The sequence below is a fragment of the Heterodontus francisci genome, chromosome 6, assembly GCF_036365525.1.
Source record: "Heterodontus francisci isolate sHetFra1 chromosome 6, sHetFra1.hap1, whole genome shotgun sequence".
Lineage (NCBI taxonomy): Eukaryota > Metazoa > Chordata > Chondrichthyes > Heterodontiformes > Heterodontidae > Heterodontus > Heterodontus francisci.
Genome location: NC_090376.1, coordinates 1972572 through 1993441, shown reverse-complemented (window position 1 = coordinate 1993441; position 20870 = coordinate 1972572). Strand labels below are relative to the sequence as shown.

Sequence of the window (20870 nt, the reverse complement as noted above, 5' to 3'; positions counted from 1 at the left end):
ACTAACATCAGTTACTGCGCTCCTTTACAGCATTCACAGTAAAAAGAGCTTTGAAACATTATGATAACAAAATATGGCTCTGGATAAATGCAAGTCTGTTCTGTTCATTTCATCCTACTCCCAAAAGCTCAATGAGTACAGTACAATGTGGTACTGAATCTTAAACACACGATGGGTTAAAACATTGTGCGTGCATAAAATGTTTATCTGGACACATCCTGTCTCCACAGTTTGGGAGCTTTTCCGCGATGGGAAGATGGGGTTACTTGCCCGTGCCTGCCTGCCTGCCGCTCCCCTTGCTAGCCTGCCCACAGACCAAAAATCACACTTCAGCTGGTACATTGCAGCTGAGTAGGAGAGGAAGAACAGTCAGGGTTGCTGCTCTCAATCATCATCCAGTCACTTCTGCTGGAAAATGTGCTTATGGGGTTATCAACTGAACAGCTGTGAAGCTGTTTGTAGTTGAAGAGCTGCTAGGGGTCACTTTAAAAAAAATAAGGGGTTGTCCATTTAACAAGAATTTTTTTCTCTGAGGGCCGTGAGTCTTTGGAATTCTCTTCCTCAAAAGGCGGTGGAAGCAGAGTCTTATTTTTAAGGCAGAGGTAGATAGATTCTTGATAAGCAAGGAGATGGCAGGCTATCAGGGGTAGGTGGAAATGTGGAGTAATCAGTTCAGCCATGAACTTATTGAATGGCGGAGCAGGCTCGAAGGGCTGAGTGGCCTACTCCTGCTCTTAATTCATTTGTTTGTATGATAGATCCAGCAGCCTCTGGGAAAATGCTTCTCAACAAGGATAAATATTTTCAAGCATGAAAAGAAACAGGGTGATGGGGAAAGAGCAGGGCAGTGGGATTTGCCCATTGTAGCAAAAAGCCTGCACAGATGCAATGGCCCAAGTGGCTGCCTTCTGCTCTTCAGTGTTTTCTAGAAGGGATGGGGAGAAATCTGGGGATGGAGAACATGTTGAGTTTGGAACTGATTTCGGATGTATTATGGGGATCGGTTTTTAACCCCAGAATTTATACAAGGACCAGATAAAGGTAACTGACTTGCCTGCATTGTGAAATTAAATGGGATATAAATTATATTCAGTACGTAGAGGGATTTAATATTGTTGTATTATGAGTTAGGAGGGGATGCTGTTGACTGGTAAGTAGATAATTTTCTGTGTTTTCAGGTGCTGAAAGGTCATGATGATCATGTCATCACCTGCCTGCAGTTCTCAGGAAACCGTATTTTGAGTGGTTCGGATGACAACACGCTCAAAGTTTGGTCTGCGATAACAGGCGAGGTACACATATTACTGACTTCTGACTGTCCAGATTTCCACTGCATCCACAGATCTCCCAGCTGAATGCTGCCTTCTGTCTACTCATTTCATTGCATTGCTGTACTAATGGGGAGCAGGTGACCTCACCTTCCCAGGCAATTAATTGCAGCCCAGCTGCCTCCACTGAGCGAGGGAATTGTAAACCTGACGTCGTATTGTACCTGCCCCTCTGTGCAGCTTGGTTAATAAATAGGTCTGGGCCAGATTGCACACACCCATAGTTCTTCCAAAGCAGACTACAATCAGCTGGCTGTTTCGGCACTTGTGGCTTTTTGACAAGCTGTCTGTAGCAACAAAAGTATGAAGCGGTTTTCCTTACCAATTCTGTAAAATAGAATCTTTTCCCCAGGGCTTTATTAGCATGAATTACATGTCTGCTGGAATGTTATGTGAAAGTTTCACAAGACGTGTGAAGGATAGGCCTGGAAATCCAAATGCAGAAAATTGCCTGAGTTCCCTCTTATGCATATTGGTTTGCTGTGGGTGTGGGGACATTCCTGGGCTCTGCAGTTTGCACTTATTGCAGTCACGTGGAATCCACCCAGTATAAGAATGTAGCACACTCCTATCTGACTGGAAAGGTTGTGGGTTCGCACCCAACTACACACCCTTAGCTCTATGACGATGGAGTGGTGCACTGTGGGCTGTGTTGATCTGCGATCTGATGTCTGCTTGATCCAAATATTCAGGTAGAAATTCAAGATCCAAAGAGAAGCAGAGTTTTCCCAGTTTCCTGGACTGCATTCCTTTCTCAATCAAAAGAAACATAGAAAGATTTACAGCACAGAAGGAGGCCATTTGGCCCACCATATTTGTGGGCTGAAAAAGAGCGATCCAGCCTAATCCCACTTTCCAGCTTTTGGTCTGTAGCCGTGTGTCGGTTTTGGAATTTCAAGTGCATATCCAAGTGTTCTTTTAAATGTGAGGAGGGTTTCTGCCTCTGCCACCTTTTCAGGCAGTGAGTTCCAGACCCCGACCACCCTTGGTGAAAGAAAATCATCTCAACTCACCTCTAAACCTTCTGCCAATTGCTTTAAATCTATGCCTCTAGTTATTGACCTTTCTACTAACAGAAATAGGGCCTTCCTATCTAGGCCCATCTTAATTACATGCACCTCAATTAAATCTCCCCTCAGCCTCCCCTGTTTCAAAGAAAACAACCTTAGCCTATCCAATTTTTTTCTCATAGCTAAAATTCTCCATTCCTGGCAACATCCTCTTAAGTCTCCTTTGTGCCCTCTGTAGTACGATCACAACCTTCCTGCTATGTCATGACCAGAACTGTATGCAATGCTGTAGCTGTGGCCTAACCAGTGTTTTAAACTTTTAAACAGCTCTAGCATAACCTCCTACAAAAGCAAAGTACTGCAGATGCTGGAAATCTGAAACAAAAACAGGAAATGCTGAGCAGGTCATTCAGCATCTGTGGCGAGGAAAAACAAAATTAAATGTTTCAGGGTGGATGAAAGGTCATGAGCTGAAACGTTAACTCGTTTTTTTTCTCTCCACGGATGTTGCCTGACCTCCTGAGGATTTCCAGCACTTCCTGTTTTGTTTTAGCATAAACTGACTGCTCTTATCCTCTCAGCCTTGGCTAATAAAGGCAAGTGTCCCATATGCCTTCCTGACCACCTTATCTCCCTGTCCAGCCACCTCCAGGGATCTGTGGACAATGCACTCCAAAGTCCCTCTGTCCTTCTACACTTCTCAGTATCCTACCATTTATTGTGTATTCCCTTGCCTTGTTTGCCCTCTCACTTCTCCAGATTGAATTCAATTTGTCACTTTTCTGCCCGTCAGTCCATTGATATTTTGCAGCCTATAACTTTCTTCCTCGCCGTCAACTATGTGGCCAATTTTTGTATCATTTGCATCTGTTTATAGGATTTTTCTGTGTAAAATGGGTGCTTCGCTTGCCTCTGACACATTCTAACACAGAGTAATTCATTATGCATGAAGTATTGTGACCTGTTTGATGAGAGGAGTAATAAGACACTGCATAAATGCATAGCTGTCTCTTTCTTTTGGTGAGCTTTACTGCTCATTTTCCGCTATCTCGCTGCCAGTTGTTCTTAAACCTGCTGTTTGCTGGCTTGTCTTGCAGTGTGTGCAGACACTGGTTGGACACACAGGAGGAGTTTGGTCTTCACAGATGAGGGGGAACATAGTCATCAGTGGCTCAACAGACCGTACCTTGAAGGTGTGGAATGCAGAAACGGGTGAATGTATTCACACGCTTTATGGACATGCCTCCACTGTACGATGCATGCATCTCCATGGCAACAAGTAAGGCACTTTACATATATAATGTTTGGATAAATGGTGCCCAAAGCAATTTTACATTTTGTTTTCTCAAAGTAGGAAGATGCCATCGAATCAGCACTTATCAGGTGGATGGACAAGGGGGATATGCCAGGTTCTCAGCTGCAACTGTCAGCGTTGGTTCATTTCCTGCAACCTTTTATAATCTTTCACTATTTTGCAACATTTACCCTTTCAAAACTTTCCATAATTTTGAAAACTACTTCTGTGAGATCACCCCCAACCCCCCCCCCTTGCAAACTCTTGCAACCTCCTCTGGTCCAACGAGAGAAGTCCAAATTTTGTTGAAGCTTATTCCATAATGTTACGACCGTCCACTCAAAACAAAGCCCCCAATCAAATTATATGATTCTGATTGCGGTGGGAGAAACGCACTGTCAATTCAGTCCCGTTCCTCCATAGATTGCCTAACATATCACTTTAAACTTTCCAAATTAAAGAAATCCACAGCTGAATTGAACCCTCGAACGAGGCGAGGCGAACCAAAACAGGTGTCTTTAGATCAACAAATTAACTGTTTAATTAGAAAAACGAAATTCTTAAACACTACTAAGATATAAACAAATTTATAATAGAAACAATTAGTGTCCTTGCAGATTTACGCTTCTGCCGAAGTGGAATCTTCCAATGTGGAACAACCCAAGGTTGCTTGAAGTCCTCACAGCCGTCCGATGGGGGGAGAAAAGGTTCTTCAATGGTAGGGCAGTCAGTAGTCTAGTTCCAGTTGAAGCGATGCTCCTCTTCCAACGATGAATTCAGCAATCAACAACTTGCAGACACTTTTCAATGAATCAGTTTGGCGTTAGAATTGTTTTGAGGGGTGAAAAAGTGATCAGTCTAAAATTCACCTTCCTTCAGTTTAAATTATTAGATCTCTGTTCCATTCATGCTGGTCCAACTGTCACAAAAGCCAGTTTTTCAGCTAGTTTCAAATGTGAGTCGGCAACATTGTATCTCGTGTCCTCAGTCTCCAAATGGCTATTGCCGGGTAACCAGGATGCACATTTGAAGCAGGCTGGTTCTTCCACTCTCGGGTTAAATCCAACGGCAACCAAAATGCATCTTCTCTATGACTCACAGTCCCTGGAGCTTGCTGCTGTAAAGCAGTACTGATCCTTTTCCAGCCTTAAAGGCACACCGCATACTTCCCGGAAAAGAAAAAAACTACAGGATCATAACAACTTTATAAAAACTTCAATATCAAGTGTTGTACTTTGTTTCTTTTTGTGGGGCTTAGTGTTGCGCGGGAAATGCCACTCGAGTACAAGATAAAACTGTCCACCTGCTCTAATGACGATACAGTTCCCAGTAGCTTTTCGCCACGCAGTGTTTGGTGTGGTACTGAACCATGCAGACCTGGGCATAAGAGTGGAAGTGTGTGTGTGTATGCCAGGCGACGCACATCTGATAGGCTCCATGTGGTGGGGGAGTATGCCGACACTCATTTGTCTGGAATGGAGAATGACCATTTAGGTGGAGAGCCAGTGGATCTGTATCCTAACTCGTGTTATGATCCTGTAGTTTGTCTGTCTTTGGGGGAGGAGATGTCGAAAAGTAAGTTGAGATGTTTACTGTGTCCAGTCACACACACCATTTGGTTAGGTAATTCAGATCATCTCCCCGCGCGCCCCCTGCCCCACCGCCAACTCCCTCCCTAGAATCATAGAATTGTGCAGCACAGAAGGAGGCTATTCAGCCCGTTGCGCCTGAGCCAACTCTTATCCAATTAGTACCCTTCCCCCATAGCCCTGCAAGTTTTTACTTTTGAAATATTTTATTCGGTCCCTTTTTGAAAGTTTCCGCTGACTCTGTTTCCGCTGACTCTGTTTCCGCTGACTCTGTTTCCGCTGACTCTGTTTCCGCTGACTCTGTTTCCGCTGACTCTGTTTCCGCTGACTCTGTTTCCGCTGACTCTGTTTCCGCTGACTCTGTTTCCGCTGACTCTGTTTCCGCTGACTCTGTTTCCGCTGACTCTGTTTCCGCTGACTCTTCAAGCAACACATTCCACTTCACACAATGAGTAGAAAAAGAAACATTTTCCTCATTTTTCTCCTGGTTCTTTTCTCCATTACCTTAATTCTGTCTCCTCTGGTTTCTGACACTCCTGTCAGTGCAAACAGTTCCTCCTTATTTACTCTAAAACACGTATTAAATCTCCCCTTAACCTTCTCTGCTCTCAGAACCCCATCTTCTCCAGTCTCTCCACATTACTGAAGTCCCTCATTCCTGCTACCATTCTAGTAAATAAATCTCCCTCTTCACCCTCTCCTCTCCACGCCCCTCCCAAACAAACTGGAGCCTCAAAGTTTAGTTTTTGATGAAAATGTTTGAGATTTGCAATGAGGGTGCCTGGAGGTCAAAAGAATAAACTTTCGTTCAAATGAATGGATGAGTAATGAGGCCCTGATGGTTAAATCATTCCATTTTATCACTTAAAATCCATTCCATAAGCTTTTAATGAGATTTTTTTTGCTCCTAAACAAAATATTCCTGTTGTACCAGATCAATTTCAAAAGCTAAAAGCCGTGTTGCCGGAGATGATATTGATCTAATGTGGAGCCTCCCAGAATGTGATGTCTCAGTCTGTCCTGCTCACTATTGCCACTCACGCCAGTGCTTGCTTCCTGTTTTATCTGTGAACCCACAATGGGAAACCTTTAAATCCAAGTCGCTTGTATCTGTGTCTCGGTTAGTCAGTACTTGGGACATGTTCTCTGTAATTCACTACAAAGCTGAAATGTAAACTAATTTCAAAAACTTAGAGGAATTTTTGTGCTCAATCAGCAGTGATGTTGCTGCAAATAAAATGTATTTCCAGTTTGAGCTCTTTTGTCAACAGATGAAGTGAGAATGACTGCCCTTGACATCAAGGCAGCATAGACAGAGTGTGGTATCAAGGAACCCTAGTAGAATTAATATCAGTGGGAATCCAAGAGAAAAATCTCCACTGGCTGAAATCATGTCAGGCACAAAGACGTGAAGGCTCAGTTAGGGCGCTTGAGAGTTACAAGCTAGCCAGGAAGAATCTAAAGGGAGAGCTAAGAAGAGCAAGGAGAGGACATGAGAAGTCATTGGCGGATAGGATCAGGGAAAACCCTAAGGCTTTCTATAGGTATATCAGGAATAAAAGAATGACTAGAGTTAGATTAGGGCCAATCAAGGATAGTAGTGGGAAGTTGTGTGTGGAATCAGAGGAGATAGGGGAAGTGTTAAATGAATATTTTGTGTCAGTATTTACAGTAGAGAAAGAAAATGTTGTCGAGGAGAATACTGAGATTCAGGCTACTAGGCTAGATGGGATTGAGGTTCACAAGGAGGAGGTGTTATCAATTTTGGAAAGTGTGAAAATAGATAAGTCCCCTGGGCCAGATGGGATTTATCCTAGGATTCTCTGGGAAGCCAGGGAGGAGATTGCAGAGCCTTTGTCCTTGATCTTTATGTCGTCATTGTCGACAGGAATAGTGCCGGAAGACTGGAGGATAGCAAATGTTGTCCCCTTGTTCAAGAAGGGGAGTAGAGACAGCCCTGGTAATTATAGACCTGTGAGCCTTACTTCGGTTGTGGGTAAAATGTTGGAAAAGGTTATAAGAGACAGGATTTATAATCATCTTGAAAAGAATAAGTTCATTAGCGATAGTCAGCACGGTTTTGTGACGGGTAGGTCGTGCCTCACAAACCTTATTGAGTTTTTCGAGAAGGTGACCAAACAGGTGGATGAGGGTAAAGCAGTGGATGTGGTGTATATTGATTTCAGTAAGGCGTTTGATAAGGTTCCCCATGGTAGGCTATTGCAGAAAATACGGAAGTATGGGGCAGAAGGTGATTTAGAGCTTTGGATCAGAAATTGGCTAGCTGAAAGAAGACAGAGGGTGGTGGTTGATGGCAAATGTTCATCCTGGAGTTTAGTTACTAGTGGTGTACCGCAAGGATCTGTTTTGGGGCCACTGCTGTTTGTCATTTTTATAAATGACCTGGAAGAGGGTGTAGAAGGGTGGGTTAGTAAATTTGCGGATGACACGAAGGTCGGTGGAGTTGTGGATAGTGCCGAAGGATGTTGTAGGGTACAGAGGGACATAGATAGGCTGCAGAGCTGGGCTGAGAGATGGCAAATGGAGCTTAATGTGGAAAAGTGTGAGGTGATTCACTTTGGAAGGAGTAACAGGAATGCAGAGTACTGGGCTAATGGGAAGATTCTTGGTAGTGTAGATGAACAGAGAGATCTTGGTGTCCAGGTGCATAAATGCCTGTAGGTTGCTACCCAGGTTAATAGGGCTGTTAAGAAGGCATATGGTGTGTTAGCTTTTATTAGTAGGGGGATCGAGTTTCGGAGCCACGAGGTCACATTTGTACAGCACGAAGACACATTGTACAGCGAGCTCGCCACTGGTATCAGACCCACCGGCCGTCCATGTCTCCGTTATAAAGACGTCTGCAAACGCGACATGAAATCGTGTGACATTGATCACAAGTCGTGGGAGTCAGTTGCCAGCATTCGCCAGAGCTGGCGGGCAGCCATAAAGACAGGGCTAAATTGTGGCGAGTCGAAGAGACTTAGTAGTTGGCAGGAAAAAAGACAGAGGCGCAAGGGGAGAGCCAACTGTGCAACAGCCCCAACAAACAAATTTCTCTGCAGCACCTGTGGAAGAGCCTGTCACTCCAGAATTGGCCTTTATAGCCACTCCAGGCGCTGCTTCACAAACCACTGACCACCTCCAGGCGCGTATCCATTGTCTCTCGAGATAAGGAGGCCCAAAGAAGACCGCAAGGATCTGTTTTGGGGCCACTGCTGTTTGTCATTTTTATAAATGACCTGGAAGAGGGTGTAGAAGGGTGGGTTAGTAAATTTGCGGATGACACGAAGGTCGGTGGAGTTGTGGATAGTGCCGAAGGATGTTGTAGGGTACAGAGGGACATAGATAGGCTGCAGAGCTGGGCTGAGAGATGGCAAATGGAGCTTAATGTGGAAAAGTGTGAGGTGATTCACTTTGGAAGGAGTAACAGGAATGCAGAGTACTGGGCTAATGGGAAGATTCTTGGTAGTGTAGATGAACAGAGAGATCTTGGTGTCCAGGTGCATAAATGCCTGTAGGTTGCTACCCAGGTTAATAGGGCTGTTAAGAAGGCATATGGTGTGTTAGCTTTTATTAGTAGGGGGATCGAGTTTCGGAGCCACGAGGTCATGCTGCAGCTGTACAGAACTCTGGTGAGACCGCACCTGGAGTATTGCGTGCAGTTCTGGTCACTGCATTATAGGAAGGATGTGAAAGCTATGGAAAGGGTGCAGAGGAGATTTACTAGGATGTTGCCTGGTATGGAGGGAAGGTCTTACGAGGAAAGGCTGAGGGACTTGAGGTTGTTTTCGTTAGAGAGAAGGAGGAGGAGAGGTGACTTAATAGAGACATATAAGATAATCAGAGGGTTAGATAGGGTGGATAGTGAGAGTCTTTTTCCTCGGATGGTGATGGCAAACACGAGGGGACATAGCTTTAAGTTGAGGGGTGATAGATATAGGACAGATGTCAGAGGTAGTTTCTTTACACAGAGAGTAGTAGGGGCGTGGAACACCCTGCCTGCAACAGTAGTAGACTCGCCAACTTTAAGGGCATTTAAGTGGTCATTGGATAGACATATGGATGAAAATGGAATAGTGTAGGTCAGATGGTTTCACAGGTCGGCGCAACATCGAGGGCTGAAGGGCCTGTACTGCACTGTAATGTTCTAATTCTAAAAAAAAAGGAAAATGGTCGTGTTTGTTGGAGGCCAAATATCTCAGCTCCAGGACATCACTGCAAGAGTTCCTCAGTGTAGTGTCCAAGGCCCAACCATCTTCAGCTGCTTCATCAATGACCTTCCTTCAATCATAAAGTCAGAAGTGGGGATGTTCACTGATCATTGCATAGCGTTCAGTTTCATTCGCAGCTCCTCAGATACTGAAGCAGTCCGTGCCCAAATGCAGCAAGACCTGGACAACATTCAGGCTTGAGCTAATAAGTTGCAAGTAAGTTTTGTGCAGCGCAAGTGCCAGGCAATGACCACCCCCCCCCCCCCCCCGCCCCCCTCCAACAAGAGAGAATCCAGCCATCTCCCCTTGATGGTCAATGGCATTACCATCACTGAATCCTCCACCATTAATATCTTGTAGTGGAGGGGTGGTCACCATTTACCAAAACTTATTGGATGAACTATACAAAGTACTGTCAGAGGCTGGGATATTCTGTGGCAATTGACTCATCTCCTGACTCCCCAAAGCCAGTCCACCATCTACAAGGCACAAGTCAGGAGTGTGATGGAATACTCTCCACTTGCCTGGATGGGTGCAACAACAGCTCTAACAACACTCAAGAAGCTCGACACCATCCAGAACAAAGCAGCCCACTTGATTAGCACTCCAGTCACCGCCTTCAACTTTCACTCCCTCCATCACCGATGCACAGTGACAACAGTGTGTACTATCTACAAGATACACTACAGCAACTCACCAAGGCTCCTTCAACCGCACCTTCCAAACCCACAACCTCTTCCACCTAGAACAGCGAGGGCAGCAGATGCATAGGAACACCACCACCTACAAGTTCCCCTCCAAGCCACACCACCCTGTCTTCGAACTGTATCACTGTTCCTTCACTGTCGCTGGGTCAAAAACCTGGAACTCCCTTCCTAACAAGACTGTGGGTGTACCTACACCACATGGACTGTAGCAGTTCCAGACAGCAGCTCCCCACCACCTTCTCCATGAATGAATAATAAAATTCCCTTCTCAGGTGCAGCAAAGATTTAATACAGACTGAAACTCCCTGTCGAAAGTGTACCTATGCTATGTTCCAACTCCTGCACCAGTTGTCTTTGTAGCTTCACTGTCATTCCAGTTTGTCTTAATAGCTGGCAGTTCTGTGCTGTGTGTGGGTGTCTGTTAGGAACATAACTGTAAACTGTTCCTTTTACACAAATAGAAGTTAGCTGAACACAACCAAACCTGCATGTGCAGTTCAGGAATCATTCATTAATTTAGGAATAAACTCAGCTTTTGGCTTCACAGCTCACAAAAATTTTGATTACATTTTTCTAATTTAGCTTCAGATCATTTATTTTTCAGCACTAAATACTGTGGAATCCCTAGGCCGGCTCTAGGGAAGATGGGACCTGTAAAGCCCGGACGGGTTGCACCTGAACAGAGCCGGGACTGAGTTCTTTGCGGGACGTTTTGCTCGTGCTGTTGGGGAAGGTTTAAACGAGTTTGGCAGGGGGATGGGAACCTGAGTGTAGACTCAGCTGGGACAAAATCAGAAATTAAAATGGAAGGTGCAAAATTAATGGATGAGTCTAGAAGACAGAGGAAATGAGGGTTAGAAAATAAAAAGTTTGGCAGTACTCAAGGGTATCTATTTCAATGCAAGGGGTATAGCAAATAAAGCAGATGAGCTGAGGGCACAGTTAGACACATGGCAGTATGATATCATAGCTATTACAGAAGCCTGGCTTAAGGAGGGACAAGAATGGCAGTTCAAAGTTCCTGGTTACAGGGTTTTCAGACGCGATAGGGAGGGGGATAAGAAAGGAGGGGGAGTGGCAATTTTGGTCAAGGAAACTATCACAGCTGTGAGGAGGGATGATATGTTGGAAGGCTCATCAAATGAGGCCATATGGATTGAGCTAAGGAACAAAAAAGGGGCAATCACATTGCTGGGAGTGTACTATAGACCCCCCAAACAGTCAGAGGGAGATAGAAGAGCAGATATGTCGGCAAATCTCTGAGAAGTGCAAGAACAATAGGGCAGTAATAGGGAATTTTAATTACCCCAATATTAACTGGGATAGTTTTAGTGTGAAAGGAATTGAGGGAGCAGAATTCTTGAGGTGCATTCAGGAGAACTTTTTTGCCCAATATGTAGCAAGTCCAACGAGAGAGGGCGTAGTTTTAGACTTAGTATTAGGAAATGAAGCTGGGCAGGTGGAAGGAGTGGCAGTGGGAGAGCATTTTGGTGGGTCAGTGATCATAATTCAGTCAGTTTTAACATAATTATGGAAAAGGACAGAGATAGAACAGGAGTTAGAATTCTCAATTGTGGCAAGGCCAATTTTACTAAACTGAGGAGTGATTTAGTGAAAGTGGACTGGAAACAGCTACTTGAAGGTAAATCAGTGTCAGAACAGTGGGAGGCATTCAAAGGGGAGATTCAAGGGGTTCAGGGTAAATATGTTCCCACAAAGAAAAAGGGTAAGTCGGCCAAACCTAGAGCCCCATGGATGTCAAGGAATCTACAGGGTAAGATAAGGCAGAAAAGGAAAGCTTATGTCTGACACAGGGAACTCAATACTACAGAAAGCTGAGAGGAGTATAGAAACTGGAGGGATGAAATCAAAAAGGAAATTAGGAAAGCAAAGACAGGGCATGAAAGTATATTGACAAGCAAAATCAAGGTGAACCCAAAGATGTTTTATCAATACATTAAGAGGAAGAGGATAACTAAGGAGAGAGTAGGGCCCATAAAAGACCAAAAAGGTAAACTATGTGTGGGGCGGAAGATGTTGGTATGGTTCTTAATGAATACTTTGCATCTGTCTTCACAAAAGAGGGGGTTGATGCAGATATTGCAGTTAAGGAGGAGGAGTGTGAAGTATTGGATGTGATAAACATAAGGAGAGAGGAAGTATTAATGGGATTAGCATCCTTGAAAGTTGATGCATTTCATCTGGCCCTGGTGATTTATCCTAGGCTGTTAAAAGAAGCAAGAGAGGAAATAGCAGAGGGTCTGACCATCATTTTCCAGTCCTCACTGGATACAGGTGTGGCACCGGAGGTTTGGAGAATTGCTAACATTTTACCTCCTTTTAAAAAGGGAGCAAAGGATAGATCGAATAATTATAGGCCAGTCAGTCTCACCTCAGTAGTGGGCAAATTATTGGAATCAATTCTCTGAGACAGGATAAACTGTCACTTAGAAAGGCACAGGTTAATCAAGGATAGTCAGAATGAATTTGTTAAGGGAAGATCTTGTTTGACCGACTTCATCAAATTTTTTGAAATAACAGGGAAGATAGATGAGGGTAGTGCAGTTGATGTGGTCTACATGGATTTTAGCAAGGCTTTTGACAAGGTCCTAGATGGGACTGGTTTTATAAAATAAAATAAAATCCCATGGGATCCAGGGACATGCAGCAAGGTGGATACAAAAGTGGCTCAGTGGCAGGAAACAAAGGGTAATTGTTGACGGTTGTTTTAGTGACTGGAGGGCTGTTTCCTGTGGCGTTCTGCAGGGCTCAGTAGTGGGCCCCTGTTTTTTGTGGTGTATATTAACGGTTTGGACGTAAATGTGGGGGGCATGTTCAAGACGTTTGCGGACGACACAAAGATTGGCCGTGTGGTAGATAGCGAGGAGGATAATGGTAGGATGCAAGAAGATATTGATAGTCTGGTCAGATGGGCAGAAAAGTGGCAAATGTGAGGTGTGAGGTGATGCATTTGGGGAGGTCAAACAAGGTAAAGGAATACAGGATTAATCAGAAAATACTGAGAAGTGTAGAGGAAGTGAGGGACCTTGGAGCGAACGTCCACAGATCCCTGAAGGTAGCAGGACAGGTCAATAAGTGGTTAAGAAGGCAAATGGAATCCTTTCCTTTATTAACCGAGGTATAGAATATAAGAGCAGGGAGGTTATGCTGAAACTGTATAACTGATTGGTTAGGCCACAACTTGAGTACTGTGTGCAGTTCTGATCACCTCATTACAGAAAGGATGTAATTGCACTCGAGAGGTTACAGAGGAGATTTACGAGGATGTTGGGACTGGATAAATGCAGTTATGAGGAAAGATTGGATAGGCTGAGGTTGTTCTCCTTGGAACAGAGAAGGCTGAGGGGAAATCTGATTGAAATGTACAAAATTTTGAGGGGCCTGGATAGAGTGGAGGTGAAGGGTCTATTCACCTTAGCAGAGAGGTCAGTGACAAGGGGGCATAAATTTGAAGTGATTGGTAGAAACATTAGAGGGGAGCTGAGGAAAAGCTTTTTCACCCAGAGGGTGGTGATGGTCTGGAACTCACTGCCTGAAAGGGTAGTTAAGGCAAAGACCCTCAATTCATTGAAAAGGAGTCTGGATATGCACTTCCAGTGCTGTAATCTGCAGGGCTACGGAACAAATGCTGGAAGGTGGGATTAGAATAGGTGGATCGTTTTTCGGCCAACACCGACACAATGAGGAAAGTGGTCTCTTTCTGTGCCTGAAACTTTCTATGATAAGGCCTCTTGTCACTCAAAGAATATTTTTGGAAAAGAGACTGTGAGGTGATGTAATTGAAATTTCCAGATTCTAGGGCAATTGACAAAAAGGCCCATGGAAAATGTCCTCAGATATTCTGAGAAGGTGAGTATATGGAGTTGATCTTTGGAAAAATGGACAAGCTTGTTGTGTTGTGTTGTAACATGGGTGGAGAAATCAGAATTGCCACAAAAGACTAACTGGGAGCCATAGCTAAAGAATCCTAATACTGTTTTTTTTCCCTTCCACAGGGTTGTCAGTGGGTCAAGAGATGCTACACTCAGAGTTTGGGACATAGACACAGGCCGATGCCTGCATACTCTACTGGGACACGTAGCTGCGGTCAGATGTGTGCAGTACGATGGGAAGAGGGTTGTGAGTGGTGCTTATGATTACACAGTAAAGGTGTGGGATCCAGAAACTGAAACCTGTGTGCACACTCTTCAGGGACATACAAACAGGGTCTACTCACTTCAGGTAAATGCTGCGTTCTCTCTAGCTGTTGTGTGTCTGTTTCTGTCTACCAGATATATCTATTGTATGTGGCTGTTTGTAATCTGGGTCATCTCACAAGGCTATCCAAGGGAGTTGCGCAGAACCTGCTAGAATACATTTACAAGAACAATGTTGGGAATCTGGGAAAAGAGAGACTGAAAGCGTTATTGAAGAACAGCTGAAACAAAAACAAGAAATGCTGGAATCACTCAGCAGGTCTGGCAGCATCTGTGGAAAGAGAAGCAGAGTTAACGTTTCGGGTCAGTGACCCTTCTTCGGAACTGACAAATATTAGAAAAGTCACAGATTATAAACAAGTGAGGTGGGGGTTGGGCAAGAGATAACAAAGGAGAAGGTGCAGATTGTACCAGATGACTGTATCGGTGCCGTTTCCTGCTCCCGCCCCGAACTAGAAAACTTTATCAACTTTGCTTCCAATTTCCACCCTTCTCTCACCTTTACATGGTCCATCTCTGACACTTCCCTTCCCTTCCTCGACTTCTCTGTCTCCATCTCTGGGGATAGGTTGTCTACCAATATCCATTATAAGCCCACTGACTCCCACAGCTACCTCGACTACACTTCTTCACACCCTGCCTCCTGTAAGGACTCCATTCCATTCTCCCAGTTTCTCCGTCTCCGACGCATCTGCTCTGATGATGCTACCTTCCATGACGGTGCTTCTGATGTGACCTCCTTTTTCCTCAACCGAGGATTTCCCCCCACTGTGGTTGACAGGGCCCTCAACCGTGTCCGACCCATTCCCCGCACCTCTACCCTCACCCCTTCCCCTCCCTCCCAGAACCGTGACAGGGTTCCCCTTGTCCTCACTTTTCATCCCACCAGCCTCCATATCCAAAGGATCATCCTCCGCCATTTTCGCCACCTCCAGCCTGATGCCACTACCAGTCGCATCTTCCCCTCCCTTCCCCTGTCAGCATTCCGAAGGGATCGTTCCCTCCGTGACACCCTTGTCCACTCCTCCATTACCCCCACCACCTCGTCCCCGTCCCAGGGCACCTTCCCTTGCAATCGCAGGAGGTGTAATACCTGCCCATTTACCTCCTCTCTCCTCACTATCCCAGGCCCCAAACACTCCTTTCAGGTGAAGCAGCGATTTACTTGTACTTCTTTCAATGTAGTATACTGTATTCGCTGCTCACAGTGTGGTCTCCTCTACATTGGGGAGACCAAGCGCAGACTGGGTGACCGCTTTGCGGAACATCTCCGCTCAGTCCGCAAGCAGGACCCTGAGCTTCCGGTTGCTTGCCATCTCAACACTCCCCCCCTGCTCTCATGCTCACATCTCTGTCCTGGGATTGCTGCAGTGTTCCAGTGAACATCAACGCAAGCTCAAGGAACAGCATCTCATCTACCGATTAGGCACACTACAGCCTGCCGGACTGAACATTGAGTTCAATAATTTCAGAGCATGACAGCCCCCCACTTTACTTTCATTTTTAGTCATTTTTAGTTATTTTTTCTTCCTTTTTTTTTTACATTCCTTTTTACATTTTTTACAAACTTTTTTTGCATTTATTTCATTTCATCTTAGTTTGTTCAGTTTGCTTACCCACTGTTTTTTTCAGGTTGTTTTTCTTCAGGTTTGCACTTGCTGCTGTTCAATATTCAGTATATTCACACCTAATCTGTACTAATGCTTTGTCTTTCAACACACCATTAACATATTGTTTGCCTTTGCTCCGTGATCTTTTGGTCAGCTATGTGGCCTGGTCCAATCTGCACCTTCTCCTTTGTTATCTCTTGCCCAACCCCCACCTCACTTGTTTATAATCTGTGACTTTTCTAATATTTGTCAGTTCCGAAGAAGGGTCACTGACCCGAAACGTTAACTCTGCTTCTCTTTCCACAGATGCTGCCAGACCTGCTGAGTGATTCCAGCATTACTTGTTTTTGTTTCAGATTTCCAGCATCCGCAGTATTTTGCTTTTATTGAAGAACAGCTGTCTGAATGAGTGCAGGCAGGTTCCTCACCATAAAGGAGCCCTTTGCTTTCCTGTACCAGTTCGAATGTTAGGACACAGCAAAATTGTTACCTGGTGCTTTTCCCTTTCAGATGCTAATAGGCCTGCTGTGTATTTTCTGTTTTGTAATCAAGGCCAGGGCTGTGCAGTGTGGTCTGTGTTTTGTAACATTGGTTGGGGACGACGACTTTATTTTGTAACTCTCCACCTAGATTCTCCTAACTTTGTAACTTGAGAAATCTGCAACTCCCTCCACCGCCATTCAACATTTGTAACTTTCAGTGCAGGATATGACATCTGTCACTGCTGTGTGAAGTGAGAATAACGTATGCAATTGCTTGTAAGGAGCCTAAAGTACAGGATGTCTGTGCACCCTACAGCTGTGTAAGGAGGTGTTTGCGAATGATGCAGGGAACACACCAGTCAACTAATGGTAGTGTGGGCTCACTCACGCACTCTCTCTGACTTATAGGAACACAGGAGTTAGGAGCAGGAGTAGACCCATTCGGCCCCTCGAGCGTGTTCTGCCATTGTAAAAGATCATGAATAATCCGATTTGTGGTCTCAATTCCACATTCCTGTCTGCCCTCCATAATCCTTGACTCCCTTGTCTATCAAGAATCTATCTAACTCTGCATTGAATAAATTCAATGACCCAGCCTCCACTGCTTTCTGGGGAAGAGAATTCCACAGACTAACGACCCTCAGAGAAAAATTTCTCCTCATCTGTCTTAAAAGGGAGATGTTCTGGTCTCCTCCACAACAGGATACATCCTCCCAGGATCCACTCAAGTCCCCTCAGGATCTTTTATGTTTCAAAAAGATCACCTCTCACTCTTCTAAACTCCCAATGGGTAAAGGCCCAACCTGTTCAACCTTCATAAGATAAGCCCTTCATCCTAGAAATTAGTCAAGTGAACCTTCTCTGAACTGCTTCAAATGCAATTATATCCTTTCTTAAGTAAGGAGACAAAAACTCTACGCAGTTCTCCAGATAGGCTAGGCATAGTCTAGGCTCCTTCAACAGCACCTTCCAAACCATGGGCTCTACCACCTAGAAGGACAAGGGCAGCAGATACGTGGGAGCACCACCACCTCCGAGCCCCACACCATCCTGACTTAGAACTATATCACTGGTCCTTTACTGTCGCTCCACTTTCTAAGAAGGGTGAAAGGGGGAACCAAAGAAATTACAGACCAGTTAGCCTGACATCTGTGGTGGGCAAGTTGCTGGAGTCTATAATCAAGGATAAGGTGACTGAACACCTAGAAAAATTTCAGTTAATCAGGGACAGCCAGCATGGATTCATGACGGGAAGGTCATGCCTGACAAATCTCATTGAATTTTTTGAAGAGGTGACTAAGGTAGTGGACAGGGGAATGTCTATGGATGTTATTTATATGGACTTCCAGAAGGCATTTGATAAAGTCCCACATAAGAGACTGTTAACTAAGGTATAAGCCCATGGAGTTGAGGGCAAATTATTGACATGGTTGGAAAGTTGGTTGAGTGGTAGGCGACAGAGAGTGGGGATAATGGGTAAGTACTCCGATTGACAGGATGTAACTAGTGGTGTCCCGCAGGGATCTGTGTTGGGGCCTCAATTATTCACATTATTCATTAACGACTTGGATGATGGCATAGTAAGTCATATATCCAAATTTGCTGATATAAAGTTAGGCGGCATTGTGGACAGTCTAGATAGCATAAAATTGCAAAGAGATATTGACAGACTCAATGAGTGGGCAAAACTGTGGCAGATGGATTTCAGTGCGGGCGAGTGTGAGGTTATCCATTTTGGACCAAAAAAGGATAGAGCAGGGTACTTTCTAAATGGGAAGAGGTTACGTACAGTGGATGTCTAAAGAGACTTGGGGGTTCAGGTGCATAGATCTTTAAAATGCCACGAGCAAGTGCAGAAAATAATCAAAAAGGTTAATGGAATGCTAGTCTTTATATCTAGAGGATTGGAGTATAAAGACACAGAGGTTATGCTGCAGCTGTACAAATCCCTGGTTAGACCCCGCTTGGAGCACTGTGAGCAGTTCTGGGCACCACACGTTAGGAAGGATATATTGGCCTTGGAGGGAGTGCACCGGAGGTTTACAAGAATGATACCTGGACTACAGGGGTTACGTTACGAGGAGAGATTACACAAACTAGGCCTGTTTTCGCTAGAATTTAGAAGGTTAAGGGGTGATCTGATTGAAGTCTTCAAGATGTTAACAGGAAAAGACAGGCTAGATAAAGATAAACTATTTCCACTGGTTGGAGATTCTAAAACTAGGGGGCATAGTCTAAAAATTAGGACCAGACCGTTCAGGAGAAATGTTAGGAAGCACTTCTTCACGCAAAGGGTGGTAGAGGTTTGGAACTCGCTCCCACAAACAGCAGTTGAAGCTAGAACAGTTGTTAATTTTAAATCTGAGATAGAGTTTTGTTAAGCAAAGATATTAAGGGATATGGGCCAAAGGCAGGTATATGGAATTAGGCCACGGATCAGCCCTGATCTCATTGAATGGCGGGACAGGCATGAGGGGCTGAATAGCCTACTCCTGTTCCTATCTTCCTATGTTCCTACGTCGCTGGGTCAAAATCCTGGAACTCCCTCTGTAACAGCACTGTTAGTGTACCTGCACCCCAAGGATTGCAGCAGTTCAAGAAGGCAGCTCACCACCAACTTCTCAAGGGCAGTTAGGGATGGGCGATAAATGCTGGCACAACCAGTGACTCCCACATCCCACGAATGAATAAAAAAACAGTGGTCTCACCAAGGTCCTGCACAGCTGTAGTAAAACATCCCTACTTTTATACCCATTCCCCTTGCAATAAATGCCAACATTCCATTTGGCTTCCTAATCACTTGCTGTACCTGCATACTAACCTTTTGTGATTCATGTACCAGGACATCCAGATCTCTCTCTACCACTGAGTTCTGCAATCTCTCCATTTAAATAATCTGCTTTTCTATTCTTCCTGCCAAAGTGGACAAGTTCACATTTTCCAACATTGTACTCCATCTGCCAAATTTTTGTTTACTCACTTAACCTATCTATATCCCTTTGTAGACTCTTGACCTGCTCCTGACAATTCACTTTCCTTCCTTTCTTGGTCTCATCAGCAAAGTTAGCTACCATATGTTCGGTCCCTTCATCCAAGTCATTGATATAGATTGTAAATAGTTGAGGCTCAAGCACTGATCCCTGTGGCACTGCACTAGTTAAAGCTTGCCAACCTGAAAATGACTGATTTATAACAACACTTTTTCCTGTTAGCTAACCAATCCCCAGTCCGTGCTAATATGTTACCCCTACACCATGAGCTGTCCGTCCCTTCTCCCACTTCTCTTTCTACCTGTCTCCCTCTTCACTTTTTCTCTCTGCCTTCTCCATCTTTGCTCTCCCTCTCTCTTTTTCATTGTCTGTCTCCCTTTCTCGCCCCCTCTTTCCCCCGTCCCTGGCCCACCACCAGCCCCTCCCCACTCCGCCCCCTTCAAAAGTACTTCATTGGCTTTAAAGTGCTTTGGGACATCCGCTGGTTGTGAAAGGTGCTATATAAATGGAAGTCTGTCTTTGCCCTCTCCCGCTCTCTCTCTTCCCCCCCTGCCCCCTTCCCCGTGTGTGCATTAAATTGTAACATGCTGACCCATGTGTCTGGATGAGGTTCATTTCTTGGTTTCCCAGCCTCTCAGGTTCTTGAGTAGACAGCGAGCTGACTTGGAGTTTACTCAAGTCCAGAGCATCATCAAGCTTCTCGTCATAAGTGAACAAAACTGTCAGTTTGAGGTTCCCGCAACCAGGCATGGCACTAACCCAGAAAAGGGCAATAATATTAGTGATATGGATACTAGTGATAAACATGAAGAAATGTATACTGTTAACTTGCATCTACCAGGATGGTAAAAATGGCCAATGAGGTGGTCTTTCATCTTTTTTTTGTCTAGTAATTCCTGTGTGAGTGTGTTTCTCATGTTCCCCATCCTTTTGCCTCCCTCATTTTCACTCCTTTCTGGAATTCCCTCCCTAAATCTCCCATCTCTCTCTCCTTTAAGATGCTGCTTAACACCTGTCTCTCGCCTGTCCTAATATCATAAGTGACTTGGTGTCAAATTTTGTTTAACATTCCTGTGAAGCACCTTGAGAGATTTAATGATATTTAAGGTGCTATTTAAATGCAAGTTGTGGTGGTGGGAAATGATGTGCACGTCTGTTTGTGTTTCTAATTATTTCTCTCTCTTTGCATAGTACGATGGTGTACACATAGTCAGCGGCTCCCTAGACACCTCAATACGAGTGTGGGATGCAGAAAATGGGAACTGCTTGCACACCTTAATGGGACATCAGTCTCTCACGAGTGGTATGGAGTTGAAGGATAACATCCTGGTATCTGGGAATGCAGACTCAACGGTGAAAATCTGGGATATCAAGACGGGTCAGTGTTTGCAGACATTGCAAGGTGAGATTGAGAGAGTTATTATCAGTG

General features: G+C 44.7%; 1 protein-coding gene across 2 annotated transcripts in view; it reads left to right on the top strand.

The window, feature by feature from the left end:
- Positions 1-20870, top strand: part of LOC137371071 (F-box/WD repeat-containing protein 7-like) — a 294578-nt gene that overhangs the window by 265001 nt on the left and 8707 nt on the right. For both annotated transcript variants that reach the window (XM_068032971.1, XM_068032969.1), the window contains 4 exons: positions 1179-1292; positions 3436-3617; positions 14159-14384; positions 20633-20843. In XM_068032971.1, coding sequence (XP_067889072.1) covers positions 1179-1292; positions 3436-3617; positions 14159-14384; positions 20633-20843 — 733 coding nt within the window. The remainder of the gene's footprint in view (positions 1-1178; positions 1293-3435; positions 3618-14158; positions 14385-20632; positions 20844-20870) is intronic.